The following is a 25569-nucleotide window of genomic DNA, read 5'->3' as shown; positions in this document are numbered from 1 at the left end:
TAATGCCTGCCGTATTTCACCCAGAATGCTGTTTCTGTGCCTGTAAGGAGATACAGCACAATTGAACTTCCAGGCGAATAACGTCACTTGGCAGTAAACGTGCACTGCTTCTGAAGTCTGATTGCATCTAAAGCATAAAGTACAATAAACAAGGGGAGTTCAGTGACGCCTATCTTCTTTATAGCACATAAGAAAATGGTAATACTGAATTTACTTTCCCTTTAAACTGATGCAACTTGTGCAGTTGTGGGATGCTGTGAAGAACAGTAGTGAAATGTGCAAGAGCTTTAATGGTGTTCCCCACTGCTCCTGGTGTTCTGCAGCATCCAACCTCTGAACCCTGACTTGAGTTGTTAGTTTATGTGACCCTGCGAAAACAGATGTGGTGTCAAAATGAATGGAAATATATTGCATCACATTGTAAAAGGGTTTCAACTTTCATGTGTGAAGCAGGTATATTAATGTAACTGTGGTTCTGGATTTTAACTGCTGCTGAGGGAGTCCAGGGAACATCATTTTAGCTCAAGTCAGGGTTTGGGTTTGAGTTTCACTGAAGATTTATACTAAATGTATGACAAGCGCCTCTATCGAAAGATTCAGGTATGCCTTTTCCTTTGTACATAAAACAGGCCTTGTCTCTTGAGCACATTTAAATTTGCATGGCTCCAACCTTGTCTGCAGTATTGCTGTGGAAATATAAGGATTCAGGCACTTAAATCCCCCGCAGAACAATGTGGAAAGTCAAAGTATACACCCTCTCAACCCCAGACACACAGAATTGGTACAACACAGTTGAAGGCAGTTCAGCCCATTGTATTTCTGCAGGATCTCCAAAAAGAGCAATTTATCAAATGCCACACCTTTGCCTTCTCTCCATTGTCCTTCTTTATGAGGTAACAATCTAATTGACTTTTGAGTGCCTTAATTGAACCAATCTCCACCACTCAGTCAAACAACATATTCTACATCGCAAACTCTCATCATTCCTTCTGCCAATTACCATAATATTGTACCCTCTGCTCAATCCTTGCCTCAATAAGAATTCTCCTGAGCTGCTCTATCTCTCCCCTGATAGCACAATCACAGCTTTTTTTGTTGTATAACAAGTCCTACCACCTCCAATAACTTCATGCACATTTGCTCAAAGTATTATGACTGAAAAGCGTAAACAACCCTTGGGCTGCACCACTGGTATTTATGGATCTTGATACTCGGGTATACCTGTCACTGGAGAAATCATGTTGTCATTTTCAGACATAATTGTGTGATTTTTCAGTTGTTGCTAATGATCTCACACTCATTAACGATACAAACATGGAGAATCCAAAACACAGGCAGAATAGAGCAAGAATTCAGAACCTATGGAGTAAAGAGAATTGTATCTTTACTCTTAAATCTAAATCACATGCATCTGCAGCCTGGGATCTGGAGGTCGTTAAGTGAGATGACCACCCTTACTATCTTCTATATGTAGTTTGCTTTAATAAAACCTGTTGTTCGTCACTCTCTCAAGTGTGTAGATCTCATCTAACTACAGCTACAGGTTACTATTAGAAAAGAACCCTCCCAAATGGTGACCATTTGGAGTGGCCATTACTTTTGAAAGAAAAGATCCAAGTTTAAAAAAAAATTGGTGACAGTGAGCCTCCATCTTGAGGAACACCCTCCCTCCATCACCTACGTGCAAAGTTAGCCTGCCACGTTTTCTGTGGCACCTTCTATTGGCTTTCCAGCTTTGAAAGCGTGTCCGCCATTTTTAATCGGACGGTGAGCTTGCCCTCTGTCCTTTAGTTGTCTAATGCAGGGAAGATTACAGCAGGGTGACTGCTCCCAATATAACATCAGCTTCTGACCCATATTTGATCTTGACAGTGGGACTGTGAAGCCCAGGGACAATATCCAAACCCTAAATTTAAAGGCAGGCCTTTTTTGTAATAAGTATCTGTAGAGATATGGGTACTGCTGGCAAGGCCAACTGATATTTTTGTAAAGGTGAAGGTATTTTTTTGAACCACTGCATTTGGTATTTTGTTGTCAGTTTTTAGGTTTCCCCAGATGATATCATAGGAAAAGCGTTTAATAACTTAAAGTCATAAATAATTAAAATTGGCTGCCAATGATATTTTGCATTACATTAAATTAGCCCGAAAGTCATCTATTATTCTGAAGTGGATTGAAGTTCGTATTAAATAAATAATACTGATTTTCTGAAAAGGTGATATCATCACTTTTGAAGCAGAGCGCAAACAGAAGCAATTATTAATATGAATTTAACAGGAAATGAACAGAATCCACACCACTTTATTAAATGTGAAATTTATTAAATCTTTTGTTTGACGGTTTATGACGCTGGCATGGAAAATAATCTGAGACCAATCCAATGCATGCCAAATGCACCACCACTCACTCAACACAAGGAAAGCTTGTGTAATATTTCATCACAGCATTTCGACACCAGTCCGCTCCACCCACCATGCCCTCTCCTAGTAAAAATAAACATATTCTACAACCATTAGGCATGCAACAACATTCGCACTTGAAGTCAATCATAAAACTGAAATTAAACTTTCAACACTGGCATGTACTTCAAAATTGATTAATGGATTCCAGACCAAAGGAAAAATGAGATGGTAATAGAAAAATGCATCATTCATGGAAAACAAATTTGGTGAAAAACAACTTTTAATTTTTACCATGCTTTATTGAAAGGAACAGCAAATATATAAACCAGTTCTATACGTGCATTTGCCTGTCGTGGACCAGTATTCACTGTCAATCATTGACAATGCCTCAGACCCTGATTGAGGGGGAATACAGATGTTTGTCACATTTACCTGGACTTACAGGTAGAGGGGACCATGTCATTTCCATTTCATACATACAGCAACTTGCCTTTCAAAACCTCATGAAACTTAATTGGGCAAAGTTGAGTCAAATGAATAATGGACACTATTTGTAGCTTAGAGTGAATTCTGTACTGATAAATTAACATTGAAGAAGCAACTTAACTCAGTAAGGGAGCATGGTATAGCTCACAATACAAGATGGTGCCAATAATTTAAGATTCTGGATGGAGAATCATTTCTCATGGGAGTCACTAATCCATACATTCACCCTTCTTTTTGTCACTCTAAATCGGTGTGTTATGCTTCAAATGAAATATAGATTCCCTTGTTAGTGCACAACCCAAAACTCATACTACCTAATTTGCAATGAACCTGAACTAAAGCTAATGATGCCACTTCCAATGCTTATCAGTTTAAAATCCAATTAAAACTATGTGCACAAATAATTGAAGCACAACTCGAAAGTTGTCCGAAAGTAGAGAAGAGCATTGACAAATTCCATGTAGCAACACAAACTCAATATTACTTTGCACTGGAAAGTTCAGTTTATAGTAAAAAGCAGTTAACAAAGATAGAAACGAGGTGATTTCCAAACCTCACATTCCTGTTGGACAGTGTAGACTGATAATGGAGGTCACCAGAGTTATGGTGCATTTGAGCTATGGACCAAAAATTTAAAAAGGCTTAGAAAATAAATTTCAACACAAGCACAGATTTCCGATTTGGTTTCCTGCCAAGTAAGGCTCCCTAGGGATACTGCAGCAATAACGGACAATGCAAAATTTGTACTGTAAGTATACCTTTCACAACACTTAAATTGGATTTTGCAATATATCCAAATGCGTTTTAATGAATTTGTAATAAGAAAACAATGTCTTAAAGTGTAAACCACATGTAATTTTGCAATGGAGTTTTCTGGGATTCAGGTATACACTAATTTTGCACACATGAAGTAAAATATATTGAAATCTGTTTCATGCATAATTCAAAAAATGTCCGTCACACCCCATTGAAAAGGTCGTTACTGAAATTTTCTCCCAGAACACAATAGGTCTGGTCTCACAGCAAAGTTCTATCTGTAACAAACTGTGGCAAATTGTTCAGTGTTATAAATGTGATACATTAATATCTTCTTCACACAATTAGTTGCAGTCATTCACTTTGATTCTGTACAAGCAATACTGAGAGAGGAATGTTGTGTTGTAAGAAATTGGAAGTAAAATGCTGAGCTATCCTTCTCTGAACCTCACCATGCCATGTTGCTAGAGAATCTCAAAATACCTATGTCATAATAAGTGTCATCTTTCACCTTTAACTAGTTATATTTCTCTGACAGGAGATAAAGATGATGTAGCTGTGAAGGCTGATGATATGCAATGTTCCAGCATGCATATATACAGAAAATATTCAATATATGCAGCACGATTGTAATGGATATCATAAGTAGAATCTTCAGCAGGCAAATAATATCTGCAAAATTTTTGTATTGTTCTCCCCCGCGCCCCCTGCCCAACAAACACATCCCTCTACTCAAACATTTGATCATATCCAATTTAAACATTCAACAATGAGCCATGTTTCTATTCTGGGGTTCTGCACGCTGAAAGGAAACATTGCAATAAACAGGACATGCGATGCTCTTTGATATGTCATGTTTTGAATGATTTATCTTTGTGTTGAACATGACAATCAGTCACATGAACCAAGATAAACTCTTCAGGTTAATTTATCACAGCAGGAGCCAATATTTGGTATTTCAAATAGGGAGATATTACTTTACATCCTAACGATCTATAAATAGTGCCTGAACATTCGGCCCTACTTGGTATTTCTTAAATTTACACCTGAATCTTTAAAATTAACTCTCCTATCTGTACCTCTTATTCCGCCACAGAGAATGAAATGGAATCTCATTGAGCCTTGTGCTCAGATTTCATAGATGTGGCAACATAGCTGGTTTGATTTGCCCTCAATGTTTGAAACTCCCTACATTCCTGAAGATTTAGACACCGATGATTAGTCTTCACTGTCAATTTCCTGAATGATGTCCTCATTATTGCAAACCAAGGCAGCTTGGTGCACTCTAGAATGGGAAAAATTTGGGGAGGCGTTGACTGGTATTCATTCTACATTGTGGAAGTGGGCCATTCGGCCCATTGAGTCCATATAGGCCCTCCAAAGAGCATCCCAAACCGGCCCATCTTATCCCTGCATTTTCCATGGCCAATCCACCTGCACATCTTTGGACTGTGGGAGAAAACCGGAGCACTTAGTAGAAACCCGTGCAGACATGGGGAGAACGTGCAAACTCAACACAGACATCGCGTGAGGGTGGAATCGAATCCAGGTCCCTGGCGCTGTGAGGCAGCAGTGCTAACCACTGAGCCATCGTGCCCGTCCTGTACTGGAATGTTAATCCAGAGACCCAAGTAACGTTCTGGAGTCCTGGATTCAAATCTCTGTTGAAAGGGCAGGTTCATTGATGCCCTTTGTGGAAGAAAACTGCCATCCTTACCTGGTTTGGCCTACATGTGACTTCAGACCCACAGAAATGTCATTGACTCTCAACTGTCTCTGGGCAATTACAGATTATCAATAAATCCTGGCCCAGCCAACAACACCCTCATCCCATGATTGAATAATGAAAAGTTATAATCAAATACATTTGCGATAGCAGCCATTTTTTTTAACAGGGTATTGATAAATCAAAGCTTTTTGTCTTGTACCTATCAGGATTAAGAAGCAAGAAACCAAACTTTGAAAGGGAACACCACTTTACATGACAAATGAAGAGGATGCTGATTGATTGAACTATAGTTGGCACAGAGATAAGGCAACATTTCAAAGCGAACATTTATGGACATGTTACGTCACACCTCTGAAGCCACACATCTGAGGTGGGACTTGAAACTGGACCATTTGACCCAGAAGTAAGGAGACTACTACTGCACCACAAGACCTATCAGCAGGATCTGGCCATTTTCAACTGTAGCTAGCTGATTAACTTCATACTTGGCTGGCAGTCTGCTTAGAGCATTGTCATGGAGAATACAACAGAGATTGGTGTTCCCCAAAATGCCTTTTCAATGGAAATAGTGCAATATATTTTGCTTAAACAGGGCAGTGAACTGTGTGTGACTGAATGTTGTTTCTAATGCCCACAAATGAAATGCACTGCAAGCCCAAATTATCTTAAATTTATCTGTAGCATAATTCTTGGTACAGTCTGGATTTTACCCACAAATGATTCATGGGTAAAAATTGCCATTTCATTGGTGTTGTGCTGCCAGGCACATCAGCTGTTCAACCCAAGGACAGGTGAACAATATCAAACTATCCGTCTCTTGATTGTCAGTAGTGGGCAGCATACTGCTGAACTTGCCCGATACAAATCTCAGAATATAGTGTCCAGCACCAGAGGTGATTCTGCTATTGGACAACATCTTGTAAATAATCCAGACTGTGCCTAGAATTACACTCGATTGTGTTAATTCTGTGGTTGAATGTTATCTATGCTAACAATTAGATAGATGCCGCCTCAGGCGACTGACTGTGTGGAGTTTGCACGTTCTCCCCGTGTCTGCGTGGGTTTCCTCCGGGTGCTCCGGTTTCCTCCCACAGTCCAAAGATGTGCAGCTCAGATGAATTGACCATGCTAAATTGCCCATAGTGTTAGGTAAGGGGTAAATGTAAGGGTATGGGTGGGTTGCGGGTCGGTGTGGACTTGTTGGGCCGAAGGGCCTGTTTCCACACTGTAATGTAATCTAAAAAAAAATCAATTTACCATGATACTGTGTTTCCTTTGTGCATTCTAGAAACCACATATATTCACCTCACAACTCTTTGTATCAGCAAAAAGAGTGTGTGTGAGCTTTGCAACTTTTTTCACATGGGTTTATGGAGATGACCAATTCCTTATGTGTACTTCATGGCAAAACCTCCTACCAATTAAACTCTGCCTGCCCAGTCTGAGGTTTATCAGTTTAGCTAAGATTGGCAGTTCATAGATCCTGCTTGCCAACCGATCAGCCCCCTCTCCTTGTGTTAGGAGAAAGGAAGGACGGCAGATGCTGGAGATCACAGTCGAGAGTGTGGTACTGGAAAAGTGCAGCAGGTCAGGCAGCATCTAAGGAGCAGGAGAATTGACATTCCAGTCATAAGCCCTTCATCAGGAAGTCCTGATGAAGGGCTGAAATGTCAATTCTCCTGCTCCTCGGATGCTGCCTGACCTCCTGTGCTTTTCCAGCACCACACTCTGAACCCTCTTCTTGCGCTGTATAGATTAGTGCACTCTAGAATGGGAAAAATTTGGGGAGGCGTTGGCTGGTATTCATCCTACATTCCCTTTCTAAGCTTGGTTTCTTGTGTCCCAGTCCTGAAGAGGGCAAGATGAAAACCTTTGACTTCATATCACTTTGTAGCAAATTGGTTCAGTCAAATAAAGTAAAAGTTTGTGATACACAAAAGTCTGTAATGTTTGGATCCGAGAATTAACTATTGATTTGCAAATATTGCATACAAAAGAATGTGACTTATGGCAACTTCCCTCTTTTCTTACGTTTATTTTTAGATGTGGATGAATGTTCCCGATATGGTGGACAAAGTCTTTGTCAGCAAATCTGCAAGAACAGCATTGGCAGCTACAGATGCCTCTGTTACCAAGGATACCAGCTCTTGGCCAATGGGCGCACCTGCATTACTTCAAAATATTTAGGACTAACTGGTAAGTGATAGTTTGATCGGAGGGCTTCATGTAACAAAGATAGATGCTGAATCATAGAAGAAGAAGTTCAAAGGTTACTGAAGGCTTAGCCAAAGAGGGTGGGTTTTTAAAGTGGGTCTGAAAGGAGGAGAAGGTGTTGGAGAGGTGGAGTGCTTTACGAGAGCCCCTCAACGTTACCAGAAAGTTCTAGGATGGGTGTTGTAACTTCTGCAACAGATATTTGGGGTAACAGAATGGTGACTACTTAGAAACAGCTGCTTCCCATTGACTTGCATTGTGTTCCAACTCTCATACAAATTGACTTGCACACTGACTCCAGAACAGAACCTGTTCACAACCTGGGGACTGCTGATACAGGATAACCATTTAAACCATGCTATGTTGGTGCTGTACAGTAGTTTTTATGCCTTAGGATTTATGTTCTTTTAATCAACTGCAAAACTTGTTGGCTTTATTTGTTCAAGTTCCACTCTGTATCAACAGCTTGATGAAGCACCTTAAGTTCCTCTTTTACTTGATTTCCTGCAGTCTACAACCTTCATTTCTCCAATGTTTATTTTGCTCCCCTGGCCTCATCATCTTGTACCCGTCATCATCAAATGATACTAGCTCAGTCATCTCGTCAAACCAAATTCTGCCCTTTTTTGTTAAATTACAAAAATAAACTCATGCTTGAAATCTGAAAATGAAAGTACAAATTAGAATTAGAATTGGAATCCCTACATGGTGGAAACAGGCCCTTTGGCCCAACAAGTCCACACCAACCCTCTGAAGAGTATCCCACCTGGACCCATTTCCCTACATTTATTCCTGACTCATGCACCTAACCTATACATTCCTGAACACTATGAGCAATTTAGCATGGCCAGTTCACCTCACCTGCACATTTTTGGATTGTGGGATATCTGTATGTGGGGAAAAAAAAACCATGCCAGCCACCATTTCAGGCTTTAAGTGAAACCTTCTTCAGGTTAAGGAAGGGTTTAAGGGCTGAAGTGTCAAGTGAGTTCTGATTGTTTGTCATTGCCGACAAACCCACTGAGTATTTTCAATTTTTCCTGCTATTATTTGCCTTCTCTAGCTAGTCCCTTTGTTCAACTCAAAACAATGCTTTGTTTTCTGTCCTCAATTATAAATTATGGTTGTCCAGTGTAAACAGTAGGGCCCACACTGACTCCAGAGATACCCTGGTAATTACCTTCTTCCATTCCAGCTCAACATCTGGTATAAAATGTCTTTTGCTTCTTCAGACTGAGCCGATTTCAGGTTTGCTTCAAAACTCCTTCTCATCCCACTTTCCCTCTTTCCTGCTTTCCAACCTTATCTCCCAGCTGGTTTTGCCGAAGTTCTGAAGTTTAACCTATTGAATTTCCATCATCCAACTGGTCTGTTATTTCCTTCAAGTAGTCACTACGTTTAGCCATGTAGCGAATCACCCCCTTCAAACAATGCCAGTTTGCTCATATTTGACTGTGTTTCCCTGGGTTGGGTAAAAAGTAAGATAAAAACAGTTATTCACCAATTCTAGACGAAATACATGTTCATTGCTAAGTGTTTCTTGTCGATTAGATACTTTTATTTTATTCAAGATAAATCTATTACATTCCTATAACTATGGGAAAAAGATTCAAACTTAAAGTAGGCAAGTTCTGACTAAACCGCTTTTTTTTGCTTTTTAAATTACAATTTTGATAGCAAAGTCATCATCTTAACGTAAAATTTTCTCAGTTCTATGGATTGGTTCTTGTGATGAAGAGCTGGAACATTCAGGATAATTTTAGTCTTCTACGTGTATGCGACATTATAATGATGCAGTAATAAAACCTGCCCCTTGAAAGTGAAGGCATTATCTTTACCCACAGTGTGGTCGTAACTACTCAAAAATGTTTATTTAGAGCATATTAATGGTTTTAGCTGAAATAATTATTCAAAGTCATAAAGCGTAATGATTTTCTTGATTTTTTTTTGTTCGAAATTAAAGTAAGCCTAATTCTGATTGAACCCAGTTTTAGTTTTTTGTTCCTGTGATCTAACTTGAAAACTCCCAATTGGGAGCTGTAAATGAGGTGTTAAAATGTTGAATGCAGTTCTGATCCCCAGGTTGCAGGTCCCAGTTCGAGGCATTTTACTGCTCTCTCCATTAACCTGTAATGTTCTTCAACTCCAAATGAAAGGCTCAACAGTGAATGGTTTCCAGAGCTATCTTTTGTTGTAATCAACAAAGTTTGCTTGTAATAAACTGCTATAACATTTGGCCTCCTCAGTCACTATCTCTGTTTTCCTGAAGAAAACAGCTGACCAATTTTATGACCCATTTCCTCAGGCCTTTTACTTGTGCACCCGGGGGCCTTGTTAAGATTGCTGAGTTTTGCACATGCCTGTTCAGGGCCTACTACAACTCGGGAAGAACATACGTTGTGTTTTATTAATATGGGAGTTAGCTCTGCTTCATACATATTTTATCTGAGCTAAATCCGGTAGCTTAGTGGTTATCCAGAGTCCTGGACTGATGTGAGCGAAAATCTGACCATTCAGTATGTTAAGTAAATCTGAAAGTATGGGTAATGTACATAGGGTTATGGGATTTTGCCATAAAAACCTAACTGGTTCATTAGGAAAGAAAGCTGCAGTTATTCCTCTGTCTAGCCACATGTGAATCTAGGCCCTAGATTAAACGGACCTCTCAAATGACGAGCAAGCCACTTAGTTGTACCAAACTGCTAATAAGAATAAAAAGTGTCATGGAACATTCTTTAGTTGCCTGGATGAGTGCAGTTTCAATAACACTGAAAACATCCCTTTCCCCCACCTTAGAGATTTACTTTCTTCAACACTGGTGCACAGTTGCAGCACTGAGCACCATCTAAAGATACTCAGCAGCGACTTGCCTTAGCCCCTTTGACTGCATCGTCCAAGTATGCTACCTCTTCCAGTTAGAGGGAAAAGAATAGAAGGCACACAGGAACATTCCAACCTGCAAATTCCCCTTCAAGAACAAAGAGACCTTGGAGTGCAGGTTCATAGTTCCTTGAAAGTGGAATCTCAGGTAGATAGGATAGTGAAGGAGGCATTTGGTATGCTTTCCTTTATACATCAGTGCACTTAGTATAGGAGTTGGGAGGTCATGTTGCAGTTGTTTCTGTGTAAAAACTCTACGACTTTGTGTGCCTGAATGTGCTGATATTTGTAGAATTGATGGTTTCACAATCCTTTGAAGCAGTGTTTCATTTTTGCACTAAGCCACCCTCTGTTGTGTTATGTAGCGCTGGCATCATTTTAAGGGCGATAGATTCAGGACAGATCTAAAAGCTCAAAACTGCACATCCATGTTGTGCTCTGGATCATCAGCTGTAGCAGAATTGCATTCCTCCACAATCAGAAACCTTGCCTCCAGTTCTGGAGGATCAGCTTGTCCCAATGAGGACTGTAAGTGATTGCCTAAACAGTAACAAAGTTGACCCGAAAATGAGGTGCCAAATTCATGAAGCTACCACCCAGCACTTGATACCTGCCTATTCAGTTGGAAGTAGAGTGTTATAGACACAGCTAACTGATCCCACAGCCAACAGACTAAATCATTGTTCTGATAGCCTGTCATAAGTAGTTATGAATGGTGGTGTAAAATTAAATAACTAAGCAGGGAATAAGGTCACATGAACATTCTTATCCTCAACAATAGCCAAGCACAGCAAGTTAATACAAAAACAAGACTGAATTCTTGGAATCCCTGAAAGTACCAAATGTACAATCTATCATGGCCTCATGCCAATTCAATGCACTGGTAAATGAGTGCACATGGGTGACAGCAGAATCTGTCCACTCAAAACAACATTTAGTTCTGGTGCTGATACCTTGTGCTCTGTAACCAGCCTAAGCTCTAGTCAAGCTGTTTCAGATCGGCTCCAATATTAAACATTCACCTGACAATGTAGAGCTTCCATGGCAACTATTCTGTCAACAAACAAAGACAAGAAGAAATCCAATCTGGCCAATTTCCACCCCATCAGTCTACTCCCAGCCATCAGCAAAATTGATGGAAGGTGACTTTCATTGTATAATATGTAACTTCATCAGTGCTTGGTTTGGGTTCTGCCAAAGGCATTGGTCTCTACTCCTTAATATAGCTTTGGTACAAACATGGACCAAAGAGTGGAGTTCTTGAGCTGAGGTAAGACTGACTGCCCTTGACATAGAGTCATGGAGATGTACAGCATGGAAACAGACCCTTCGGTCCAACCCATCCACGCTGACCAGATATCCTAAATGAATCTAGTCCCATTTCCCAGCATTTTGCCCATATCCCTTTAATGCTATCATTGTACCCACCTTCACCACTTCTTCTGCCAGTTTATTCCATCCACAAACTACCCTCTGCATGAAAACCTTGCCCTTTTGGCCCCTTTTAAATCTTCCCCCATCAAGCCAATATGTGACTGACTGTTGCATCAAGGAGCTGTTTCATAACTGAAGAGAATTGGAGGCCAATCATCTTAATTGCAGGAGACATCACCACCCGAATTCCCAGGGCAGTGTCCCACACCCAAATATCCTCAGTTGTTCTCCATGATGTTCACTCCATTGCAAGGTCAGACATGGAGACATTTGCCAATGACTGTACGTTATTCAGTCCAATCCCCAATTCCTCAGATAATGCAGCAGTTCAGGCAGCAATGCTTGGTCACCATTTCGGCTTGGGCTGTTGAGTGGCAAACAAAGTTTGTGCTGGAGAAGTGTCAAACAATGACCATCTCCAACAAGAGAGCATCCAACCACCTACCATTGACATTCAATGACACTACCTTCACTGAATTTGCCCTGGCTTTGGGGTCACCATTGGCCGAAACCTCTCTGGGCAGGGGTAGTGAGCTATGTAGACATGTAACTTATGGCTACAAGAGCAGTTCAGAAAGTAAGAATTCTGCAGTGAATAACTTTCCTGACTCCCCTCAACTTGCCCATTATATAACACATATATCTTAGGCAGAGTACTCTCCACTCCACTTACGTGGAAGAGCACTGATGAGCTTGAACACTGGTCATCTCACCGTCATCCAGATAATGTAGTCCAACTGATCATGATCCTGCTGTCCACTTTATAATCATTCACTTGCTTCACTGATGCGACATGGCAGTAACTAGCAGCAACTAGCCACAACCTGATTGAGAAACAATAGACAATAGGTGCAGGAGTAGGCCATTCTGCCCTTCGAGCCTGCGCCACCATTCATTATGATCATGGCTGATCATCCTTAATCAGTATCGTGTTCCTGCCTTATCTCCATAACCCTTGATTCCACTATCCTTGAGAGCTCTGTCCAACTCTTTCTTAATGAATCCAGAGACTGGGCCTCCACTGCCTTCTGGGGCAGAGCATTCCACACAGCCACCACTCTCTGGGTGAAGAAGTTTCTCCTCATCTCTGACCTTAAGCTGTGTCCTCTGGTTCGGCACTCACCCATCAGTGGAAACGTGTTTCCTGCCTCCAGAGTGTCCAATCCTTTAATAATCTTATATGTCTCAATCAGATCCCCTCTCAGTCTTCTAAACTCAAGGGTAGACAAGCCAAGTCGCTCCAGTCTTTCAGTGTAAGGTAATCCCGCCATTCCAGGAATTGACCTCGTGAACCTACGCTGCACTCCTTCAATAGCCAGAATGTCTTTCCTCAAATTTGGAGACCAGAACTGCACACAATACTCCAGCTGTGGTCTCACCAGGGCCCTGTACAGCTGCAGAAGAACCTCTTTGCTTCTATACTCAATCCCTCTTGTTATGAAGGCCAGCATGCTATTAGCCTTCTTCACTACCTGCTGTACCTGCATGCTTACCTTCATTGACTGGTGTACAAGAACACCCAGATCTCTTTGTACTGTCCCGTTACCTAAATTGATTTCATTTAGATAGTAATCTGCCTTCCTGTTCTTGTCACCAAAGTGGATAACAATACATTTATCCACATTAAACTGCATCTGCCATGCATCAGACCACTCACCTAACCTGTCCAGGTTACCCTGTAATCTCCTAACATCCTCCTCACATTTCACCCTACCACCCAGTTTAGCATCATCAGCAAATTTGCTAATGTTATTACTAATACCATCTTCTATATCATTAATATATACTATTAAAAGCTGCAGTCCCAGCACTGATCCCTGCGGTACCCCACTGGTCACTGCCTGTCATTCCGAAATGGAGCTGTTTATCACTAATCTTTGTTTCCTGTCAGCCAACCAACTTTCAATCCAAGTTAGTACTTTGTCCCCAATACCATGTGCCCTAATTTTGCTCACTAATCTCCTATGTGGGACTTTATCAAAAGCTTTCTGAAAGTACAGGTACACTACATCCACTGGATCTCCCTCGTCCATCTTCAGAGTTACATCCTCAAAAAGTTCCAGAAGATTAGTCAAGCATGATTTTCCCTTCATAAATCCATGCTGACCCTGACCTATCCTGTTCCTGCTATCCAGATGTGTCGTAATTTCATTCTTTATACTAGACTCAAGCATCTTTCCCACCACTGAGGTCAGACTAACTGGTCTATAATTTCCTGCTTTCTCTCTCCCACCTTTCTTAAAAAGTGGTACAACATTAGCTACCCTCCAACCCACAAGAACTGATCCCGAATCTATCGAACTCTGGAAAATAATCACCAACGCATCCACGATTTCTCGAGCCACCTCCTTCAGTACCCTGGGATGTAGACCATCAGGCCTTGGGGACTTATCAACCTTCAGACCTACCAATCTCTCCAACACCAATTCCTAGCAAATATAAATTCCCTTCAGTTCAGATCCTTCAGCCACTGTTACCTCAGGGAGATTGCTTGTGTCTTCCCCAGTGAACACAGATCTGAAGTACCAATTCAATTCTTCTGCCATTTCTTTGTTCCCCATAATATATTCCCCTGTTTATGTCTTCAAGGGCCCAATTTTAGTTTTAATCATTTTTTTGCCTTTCACATACCTAAAAAAGCTTTTACTATCCTCTTTTATATTTTTGGCCAGTTTACCTTCGTACCTCATTTTTTCTCTGCGTATTTCCTTCTTAGTAATCCTCTGTTGTTCTTTAAAAGCTTTGCAGTCCTCCGTTTTCCCACTTATCTTTGCTATGTTATACTTCTTCACTTTTAACTTTACATGTTTCTTAACTTCCCTCGTCAGCCACAGCCACCCATGCCTCCTCCTAGGATCTTTCTTCCTTTTTGGGATGAACTGATCCTGCATCTTCTGCATAATACACAGCCATCGTTCCTCCACTGTCATCCCTGCTAAGGTATTGCACCATTGAATTTGGCCAGCTCCTCCTTCATAGCTCCATAGTTCCCTTTATTCAACTGAAATATTGTCACTTCCAATTGTATCCTCTTCCTCTCAAATTGCAGATTTAGTGAATGGGGGTGGGGATGGAGGTGATAGGTCCGAGAGGAGGATGGGGGAAGGTAGCAAAGAGTACAATGGGTGAATGGGGTTGGGGATGAAGGTGATAGGTCCGAGAGGAAGATGGCAAAAAATTCCATCCCGTGTTCTCAATTCCTCTGCCTCCGCTGTATCTGCTCCCAGGAGGACCAGTTTCACCACAGAACATGCCAGATGGTCTCCTTCTTCAGAGATGCAATTTCCCTTCCCACATGGTTAAAGATGCCCTCCAATGCATCTCATCCACAACCCGCCCCTCCGCCCTCAAACCCCTCCCCTCCAACAAGGACAGAACGGCTCTGTGCTCACCTTCCATCCTCCAACCTTCGCATAAACCACATCATCCAACGACATTTCCGCCACCTCCAAACGGACCCCACCACCAGGGATATATTTCCCTCCCCACCCCTTTCCGCTTTTCGCAAAGACCGTTCCCTTCGTGACTACCTGGTCATGACCAAGCCCCCAAAAACCCACTCTCCCTTCCTGGCACCCTTCCTGGAATTGTAAAACCTGCACCCGCACCTTCTCCCTCACCTCCATCCAAGGCCCCAACGGAGACTTCCATATCCATCAAAGTTTTACCTGCGCATCCACCAATATCATTTATTGTATCCGTTGCTCCCGATGCGGTCTCCTCTACATTGGGAAGACTGGACGCCTCCTAACAGAGCGCTTTAGGGAACATCTCCGGGACACCCTCACCAATCAACCCCATTGCCCTGTGGCTCAATATTTCAATTCCCCCTCCCACTCTGCCAAGGACATGGAGGTTCTGGGCCTCCTTTACCACCGCTCCCTCACCACCAGACGCCTGGAGGAAGAATGTCTCATCTTCTGCCTCTGAATACTTCAACCCCATGCCATCAATGTGGATTTCACCAGTTTCCTCATTTCCCCTCTTTCCCCCCCCCACCTTACCCAGCTCCAACCTTCCAGCTCAGCACCATCCCCATGACCTGTCCTACCTGCCAATCTCCTTTCCCACCTATCCACTCCACCCTCCCTGTGACCTATCACCTCCATCCCCACCCCCATTCACCCATTGTACTCTTTGCTATCTTCCCCCACCCTCCCCTCTGACCTATCTCCCCACCCCCACTCACCTATTGTACTCTGTGCTACTTTCTCCCCACCACCAACCCCCTCTCATTTATCTCTCCACTTTGCAGGCACCCTGCCTCTATACTTGATGAAGGGCTTTCACCTGAAATGTCAATTTTCCTGCTCTTCGGACGCTGCCTGAACTGTTGTGCTTTTCCAGCACCACTCTAATCTAGACCCTAACCAAGGCAAATGCAGGGTTACGGGGGGGTGGTTGCTCTTCAGAGATATGGCATAGACCCAATGGGCTGAATGACCTGCTTTCAAGCTGTAGGGATTCTATGATTCTAAATGAGCATCACTGTGAAGCAGACAGGGAGAGCAGACCTGTGTGAGAAGGGCAGCAGTGGTGGAAGATTATAACTAACAGCAAAGAATCCCTTTAAACTGTTTCTACTGGTCAGAATTGATGTATCATGTCATAGGAAAACAAATAGGTATTTCTTCATATTCTCTCTTGATTGACCAAATGATTTAAATCGCGAGATATTATACTGGCTGAAGAATACAGGAAATTCACTTTTAAAATATTTAACATGCACATTAATAAATAGAATAAAGAGAGATGATGTGTTGCAGCTGAAGTTTGTGGGAGCTGCCGACACCGCGAATTCACAATGGCCATTTCTACCACAAGTGTTCACTGCTCGAGGAACACTGACTCAGAGTCAATGCGTTTGAGTGTGAGATATCGGGGAAGAGGAGAGGTACCTGCGCTATGTTTCAAGAGATAGTCACATCTCTTAGATTAATTATATCACATTTTGTCCATGGTCAAGGACAGGAGGGTGCAATTGTCTGTGAGGCAGATATTGGGTTCCAGACTTTAGCCTTGGAGACATCTCAGTCAGATTCTTGCCAATAGGTACAGGTTCTTGTTCTTGCTGTGGACTAGGGTGCACACAACAGAGAAGATGATCAAAGCACCATGATACAGAGTGCCACTGAAGTGGGTCGAGAAAAAGGCAATGTTGCACTGAGTGGAAGCAGAGTTAAGGGAATAGATATTATTCTCTGCAGCAAAGAGAGTACCAAAGGCTGAGTTCCCTACCTGGTGCCAAGGTTAAGGATATCTCTCCTGAACTGGAGAGAAACTATCCAGTTTTTGTGGTCCATGTTGATTACACTAAAATAAATAGTATTAGGAAAGGGGTTCTGCTCAGGGATTATGAAAGCTCAGAGCTAGATTGAAAAGCAGGATGGCACAGGTAATAATCTCAGGATTACTCTGTGAGCCATGAACAAATTAACATACAGCGAATGTAATAGTGCTAAATATATGGATTAAAGATTGATGTGGGAGAAATGGGTTCTGATACATCTGGTATTGGCACCCGTGCTGAGTAAAAAGTGAGCTGATCCATTAGGATGGGCTTCATTTGAATTATGCAGGGACTAGTGTGCTGGCCAATAGTATAACCTACAGATAAGGCTTTAAACTAATGGGGTTGGAGGTGTTTCAATTGAAAAGAAGTTTAGAAAAATTAAAGAAATAAGAGAGCAGAGGTGCATGGTAGTGAAGAAACAAGCAATAATCGAAGTCTGATGAGGAAGGGCAGAAAACATAAGTAGAAGAATGCAGCAGGAGTTAGAACCAGAATAAGTAATTGTGGTCAGAAGTCAAAGCTTAACTTACTTCATCTGAATGCACACTGTGTTGCACTTGGGGCTGTGCAATAGAAATCAAGTCTTGCTATTCCCAGAACTTTTGCAAAAGAACAGCAGGAAGGAATGGCTGGTGTGGTAGCTTTCCCCTAAACGAGGGCGGGAGATGGGAAATCAGGTAACTATTGGCCAGTTAACCTAACGCCTGTTTTCTTTTCCTTCAGGACTTCCTGGCCACTGCGGGGAATATGGCTGTGACATGAGCTGTAACCACGGTGGTTGTGAGGAGATCGCGCGTGTATGTCCTGTTGGCTTCACCATGATTGAGACCAGCAATGGCGTCAGCTGCAAAGGTAGAAGGCTGAGTGAGGAAAGAGTTTATTCGTGCTTCCTAAAGGACGTCCTTCTGAAGTCTCACTCTGCAGGGGGATACCAAGATACTCAAGACTATGGAAGTGACATGTCCTTTCTAAAATCTCAATCAAAGGTTTTGATAGCATAAGTAAGGAGAAACTGTTTCCACTAGCAGGAGAGTCCATATGCAGAGAGGATAGACTTAAACAGATTGACAAGGCGACATACGGAAACAATTTTTCACAAAGCAAGTTATTACAAATTACAGCGTATTGCCTGAAAGCTTAGAAGGAGGTAGGTTCAGGAAAAATTACATTAGATAAGCACTCGATACAATGACATTTACAAGGCCATATGGAAAGATCAGGGAAGTGTGAGTAATTGGCTCGCCCTTGTAAAAGAGTTGGCACATGCTCAGTGTGCTGAGTGACCTCTTACAGTGTTGTATGATTTGATTCAGTGTTTGGGGCTGCTGCAATTGGCCTCAGAGCCAGAGGGGTGACAAAATGCAATCAGCTACACACACTGAGCATGCTCACGGGTGAAAAATTGACACTTGAGTCATGGTACCAGAAATCCAGCCACAACTTGGCAAGTTAGTGGAAGGCTAGAGTGGTTCAGTGATCCTTTCCCTTGTGCATTTCTCTGCCACTTTTTTGTTCACATTGAGATCCATTCACTCAGAGCACGTCTAAAAAAGGAACTTGCAGCTTTCAAAATTATATGGGGCAGTCCATTTTCTTACTGAAACATCAATGATTGGTATTCAATCCAATCATCATTACAATTGCAAACCACTGACTGTGGATAGCCATATGATTACAAATCTGTCTGCCAGAGGTCTTTAGGTTGGAATGGGATATGTTCAGCTGATAAACACTCAGTCGTTCTTATGACGTTAGCTTCCTGAAATGATGTGCTACTGAAAGTGGAGTTACATAGATCAATGTGCAAAGGAATGCATTTCACTCATTGACCCAGTCTTCCAAATATGGATAAGTGCTCAAAGGCCTCTTATTAACAGTTGTGAAAATGCGGAAAGTAGCTTTGTGTATGATTTTGGAGCAGGAATAGAACTGTCCCCTGATAGGATCTGACATGTGGGGGAAGGAAAAGAAAGAATTCCAAAAAAAAATGTTTATTTTGCTAATTTTCTGAATTTTTCTAGTCAATTTTTCTGTTGGTGGTAGGGGTGCAGGGAAAGAGCAGACAAATTGGTTTGACCTTGATGATGCATATTTCTGATATGAATTACAGTGACAAAAGATGGGCATTCATTGAAGCTGCCTCATTCCAAAACAATCTGGACTGCCAGCAAGCCTGGGTCCCACGAATAACATGTATGTATCCGCAGCTTGCACATATTGCAATGCACCTGTGTGGAAGTGCATGTGTGAATACAAATATTACACAGTTGTGTATACCATTACATTTACACACGTGCATATTAGCCAGTGTGCAAATAGCAATGCAGATGCAAGCCTTCAGACTGAACTTCATAAAGCAATGATTTGCTGCTATATTGTGTAATTGTACAAAACAATTAAAGGTGTTCTGCAATAGCTACACCGACCTCTCTTGTTGCCAGCATTGGTTTTATGATATTGAGAAGGAGTTTATACAACACTGTTGGTGATTTTGTGGCAACGTTGACTTGCATAATTATCTTTTACTTGGTTATCTGGTGTTGGGTTGTTATCCCTAGTCTGCTTAGCGCATGGGGTTAGATAGCTGTCTTTTTTCCCTGGTTTGAATTTGAATGAATAGGTTGAAAGTTACATCTGCAAGGGGTCTGGGAGGTTCTTTCAATTCAATTTTAGTGTGGATCTATTGATAGACAGAACTCTGCACTATGTAGAGCAAATCGTCACTGCATAGATGGCAAGAGATCAGGTTAAGAAATATCATTGAGATAAGGAATAAGCTTTAAGCTGTAATCAATGCATGTTTTATCACAATTTGGACAGCTTGATGGGATAGAATAAAGAGAATCTTTGTAATGTTTGAAATGAAAATTTTCAGTGAACAAATAACGTAAGGCTACACATTTTTCATTGTTTACTCTTGATTGCCAGCTGCATTGTTTGATCAGCCGCTTGACTTGAACTTTGAAGAGAGTAATTTCAAACTGCCAAGCCACCACCGCTCTTTTGAATATATTTTGCAACCTGCATTGTTCAAATTGATTGTTCAACCATATAGTGGAATAGATGACAAGAAAGAGAAACAAAGACTCTAAAACTGAAATTTTCCTATAATTGCAACACAGGCAGAATTGGTGATGCAGTCCTTAGCGAAATTGTTATAAGCCATGTACAGTATCACCAAAGGGGTGTCAATTGATCTCTCTATTGAGATGATGTGATCTGTACTGATCTGCTACTTTAGTGCAGTTTTTTTTGTTCTGTACTGCTGAATAAATGTCTAATTTTCATACTAGCCATAAAAATACCTGCTACATTGGTGCAAATTTTAAACCGTTACTGCTTTAAACCAGGATTTATTAAAGATAAAGGCATTTGATAAGGTTCCATTTCAGTAAGGCATTTGAAAAAGTTTATCACGATAGGCTATTGCACAAAATACGGAGGCATGGGATTGAGGGTGATTTAGCAGTTTGGATCAGAAATTGGTTAGCTGCAAGAAGACAGAGGGTGGTGGCTCATAGAAAGTATTCAACCTGGAATTCAGTTATTAGTGGTGTACCGCAAGGATCTGTTTTGGATCCACTGCTGTTTGTCATTTTTATAAATGACCTGGATGAGGGCATAGTAGGATGGGTTAGTAAATTTGGAGATGACACTGAGGGCGGTAGAGTTGTGGATAGTGACGAAGGATGTTGTCGGCTACAGAGAGACATAGATAAACTGCAGAGCTGGGCTGAGAGGTGGCAAATGCAGCTTAATGCGGAAAAGTGTGAGCTGATTAACTTTGGAAGGAGCAACAGGAATACAGAGTACTGGGCTATTAGTAGGATTCTTGGTAGTGTAGATGAGCAGAGAGATCTCGGTGTCCATGTACATAGATCCTTGAAAGTTGCCACCCAAGGTTGTTAAGAAGGCATACGGGGATTGAGTTTTGGAACCATTAGGTCATGCTGCAGCTGTACAAAAGTCTGGTGTGGCCACATAGTTCTGGTCACTGCATTATAGGAAGGATGTGGAAGCATTGGAAAAGGTTCAGAGGAGATTTACTAGGATGTTTCTGGGTATGGAGGGAAGACTGAGGGACTTAAGACTGTTTTCATTAGACAGAAGAAGGTTCAAAGGTGACTTAATTGAGACATATAAGATAATCAGAAGGTTAGACAGGGTAGACAATGAGAGCCTTTTTCTTCGGATGGCGATGGCTAGCATAAGGGGACATAGCTTTAAACTGAGGGGGTGATAGATATAGGACAGATGTCAGAGGTAGTTTCTTTACTCAGTGGATCACACTGCCTGCAACAGTAGTAGACTTGCCAACTTTTAAATGGTCATTGGATAGATGTATGAACGGGTGTAGGTTAGATGGGCTTCAGAATAGTTTCACAGGTTGACGCAGCTTTGAGGGCCAAAGGGCCTGTACTGCGCTGTAATGTTCTATGTTCTGAGCCTCATACAAAGTCTAAAGGAAATACTATTTCTACAGTTATACAGCACGGAAACAGACCCTTTGGCCCTAAACTGAACTAGTCGCATTTTCCAGCATTTGACCCATAACTCTCTAAATCCTTCCAAATCAAGTACCCATCCATGTGCCTTTTAAATGTTGTAATTATATCTTTTTCCATCACTTCCTCTGGCAGCTCATTCCATACACGCACGATCCTCTGTGTGAAGACGTTGCCCCTCAGGTCCATTGTAAATCTTTCCCCTCTCACCTTCGACCTTTGTCCTCCAGTTTTGGACTTCCCTATCATGCAAAAAAGATTTTGGCTGTTCACCTTATCCATGCCCCTCATGATTTGATAAACCTCTATAAGGTCACCCTCAGCCTCTGACACTCCAGGGAAAAATGTCCTAGCCTATTCAGCATCTTCCTATAGCTCAAATCCCCCAGCCCTTGGGAATGTCCTTGTAAATTTTTTCTGCACCTTTTCAAGTTTAGTAACATCTTGCCTGTGTCAAAGAAACCAGAATTGAATGCAGTATTCTAAAAGTGGCCTAACCAATGTCCTGTACAGCCGCAACTTGACATCCCACGCGTACACTCAATGTTCTGGTCAACGAAGGCAAGCATGCCAAATGCCTTCTTCACCACCCTGTCTATTTGTGGCCTTCAGAAGACACATGAGATTATAGTATAATACTGTTAGTTAAAATTAACTGAAGGATTTTCTGATCAATTTCTGCTCGTGATCTGAATTTTGGCTCCAGGATAACCTATAACTGTGATTCACCCAGGAGAGTAGACTGAGAGATAGAACCGACAATGTCTCAAAAGTAAAGAGAATTCACCACCAAAGGAGGACATTTACTTCTTTCTGTTTATGCATTTTGCAAGAGCAATTCAACTTGTTACACCCCACTGTCCTTACACCATGGCCTGGAAAATCTTTTCATAGAATCATAGAATCCCTACAGTGTGGAAACAGGCCATTTGGCCCAACAAGTCCACACCGACCCTCCGAAGAGTAACCCACCCAGAGCCATTTCTCTAGCCAATTATTCTACGTTTACCCCTGAGTAATGCACCTAACCTATACATCCGTGAACACTATGGGTAATTTAGCATGGCCAATTTACCTAACCTGCACATTTTTGGACTGTGGGAGGAAACCGAAGCCCCTGGAGGAAACCCACACAGACACTGGGTGAATGTGCAAACAGACAGTCGCCTGAGGCTGTAATCGAACCCCAGGTCTCTGGCACTGTGCGGCAGCAGTGCTAACCACTGAGCCTTTCTCAACAGATGAATATTCATTGGCAGCGTGAAAGTGCCAATTAAAGCCGCCTCCATCACAGTCTCAATCACTGGAGGTCAGATCCTAGCCAAATACACGTTTTTTTAAAAAAAAACTTTTTATTTCCTCAAGTTATCTTTGGTTCCTTTCTGTTGATCTTGTCTCAATGTCCTCTGATTCCCAGAGCTTCCACAAGTGGGAATGGTTTCTTTCCATCCACTCTGCCCAGGACCTACATGGTTTTGGACAAATCACCACTCCATTTCCTGAAGAAGAATAGTCCAAGATTCTAATCACGTCCATGAACCATTCTTGTAAATCTTTTCTGTACCCTTTCTAATGTCTCACATCCGTCTTAAAGTCTCTTGTCCAGAATCGGAACATTTAGGCCAAACAAGTATTTTTTTAAAGATTCTCCATAATTTTTAAAATTTATTCGCCATGCCTTTTATTTATAGAAATGGTCTTGATGCTGACCCATCAGGAACTTCTCCAAAGAATATTCTTTCAGTCTAAAAAACAAGCTTTCGCCATTTGTCTCTGTTTCCTGTTGCAAAGCCAACTTTGTCCCTGCTGCCACTATGCGATTTATTTAGTGGACCTTAAATGTGTTATTATAGGACTCCGTTATATGACTTTTTATCAAACTGTTTTTGAAGGTCCACAAATACCAATTCATCAACACTCTGTTAGGTCAACAGTAAACTCAATTAAATCGGCATTTGTCTAAGTGACTGATAATTTTGTCTTTGGTTATTGTTTCTGATATCTTTCCCACCTCTGCTTGGCCTTTGATTATTTTCTTGTGCGTAAAGGAGGTACAATGTCAATTCCACAGACTGCTGGCATCATCCCTCTATCTCTTCTGTAAAACACTGTGGGATGTTTTATCACATTAAATGTAGTATATTATTGCAAGTCATTGACATGTTGTTCACTTTAAGCAAGCTAGTTGACTTGTTGGCACTTGTACAAATCCTTGTGAATATTGTGAATGGAAGGGAAATAAAATTTGTCATCCTGGAAAGTTCTACAGGAAACTAAAATGTCTTTAAGGCAATAATGAGATACTCCTACTTCATGACCAAAGTGAGTACTTGCTGTTTCGTAGTGACTTCAGGTGCTGCAGAAATGAATGATGTCTTAGCTTAATTATGGGCTGCAAAAAGTCACACATACTCAATTGTTAAATGTTAAGGAAGCCTACTCAAGATCAATGTTGGCAGTCTCCTTCATGATGGTTCCTGAGGAAGGAAGTTCAGCCAACATCTCATAAACACTGTATATACATCAGATGTAAACCAAGAGGGTAAATGTTTGCAAGGGCTTCATGCCATTAAACTAAGATTTCCTTAGCTCTTCTGCAGAGAAGATTTAAGAGAGACCACTGCCCAAATACAAAAGGACATCGCATAGAGGTTTCACTTACCTTGGACAACCTAATGGGAATGTTCAGTCTTTGTCTGGATTAGGTGGCAGCTAGTGGGTATGGGTTGTTGAATTGAGTCTCTGCTACGTCTATACATAGTTGTAGCACCATCATGTGGGGTTATCCTGTTAGGGGTCAACAGGATTTTATTCCTTGAGGCTTGCGCTTCAGTGAAACATCCATCAATAGATGGATGGATGTTTTACGAATCATTGTATCCTACCACTGAATTAGCTTTTTGCTTCCACACATGGCCCACTGCTGTTGGAGAATGTGGACAATCTGATTCCCCTCCCAACCAGCAATAGAAAGCCAGTGAAAAGCGGGTTGACTTTCCCTGGGACATATCCCATGTTTATAGTGGGAGATAAGCCACGGAAAAATAAGGTGTAGGTTAACAACAGGATCACATCAACATGCCCCATCCCACCAATTACTGAGAGATTTACATTTGGGCCCATGCCTCCCATTTCTTCATGATCCTAAAAGCATACTTACCCTTCACTGGACTTTACATCCTCAAAGACCAATCCCTAATCCAAGTCGGATGATAGTGGAGAGTCGGCACAACAGAGATGCAATGGAAAAGAACTGATGTAAAATATCATTAACATTTTTCTGGGAAGGAATTGCACTGACAATGATCAAATCACTGGTATTAAAGCTTTCTTGGCCATCTCTATAATCCACAAGGACCGGTATCTGAAAGAGAATGCAGGTTTCTACATGCCTCCATGTAGGAGCTTTACAGCTGCGGAACCACTTGAAAAATAATTACTTCCTTTGTAATAATGATCTAGCTAAAGCAGTGATACTAAAAGTTAAACTGCTGTTTGTTTTTTTTTGAGAAGAGCTTTCTATTCCTGTTTTCTCATTAGCTCCTGCCATTAAAGGAGGTTCCAGATATGGTACATACAATACGGTTCAGTTAGCCCATACCAAATTCGGGCAGTGCCAGTAATCCTGCTTTCATACCACGACATCCAGTTTCACAGCACAAAGGTGATATTATTGTTGACACGAGAGGCTCCCATCCCATAAAAGATGACATTGTCCATACTTTTGACTGTCTGGCACCGAGAATGTGTGCTGTGCCTTCCTATAGCTCTGAGGATCATGGAGTAAAGTGTCCCATGCCAGATGTTTTCCAAATGTTGAAATAAAAACTACACTGGAGGAGGTATCCTTCCTTGATTGTTTTCCACATT

The 25569-nt window shown here is 41.6% G+C and overlaps 1 protein-coding gene across 7 annotated transcripts in view; it reads left to right on the top strand.

The window, feature by feature from the left end:
- The window catches only part of LOC140493514 (kielin/chordin-like protein), a 328873-nt gene that overhangs the window by 135057 nt on the left and 168247 nt on the right, over window positions 1-25569 (top strand). For all 7 annotated transcript variants that reach the window (XR_011963701.1, XM_072592025.1, XM_072592028.1 and 4 more), the window contains exons 6-7: window positions 7417-7569; window positions 17918-18046. Coding sequence is in view for 6 of the 7 variants with exons in the window: in XM_072592025.1 (XP_072448126.1) it covers window positions 7417-7569; window positions 17918-18046 (282 nt within the window). In the remaining variant the exon portion in view is untranslated. The remainder of the gene's footprint in view (window positions 1-7416; window positions 7570-17917; window positions 18047-25569) is intronic.

The sequence above is a fragment of the Chiloscyllium punctatum genome, chromosome 22, assembly GCF_047496795.1.
Source record: "Chiloscyllium punctatum isolate Juve2018m chromosome 22, sChiPun1.3, whole genome shotgun sequence".
NCBI lineage: Eukaryota > Metazoa > Chordata > Chondrichthyes > Orectolobiformes > Hemiscylliidae > Chiloscyllium > Chiloscyllium punctatum.
The sequence above is the reverse complement of the archived record's forward strand: the minus strand, read 5'-3'. Positions and strand labels throughout refer to the sequence as shown.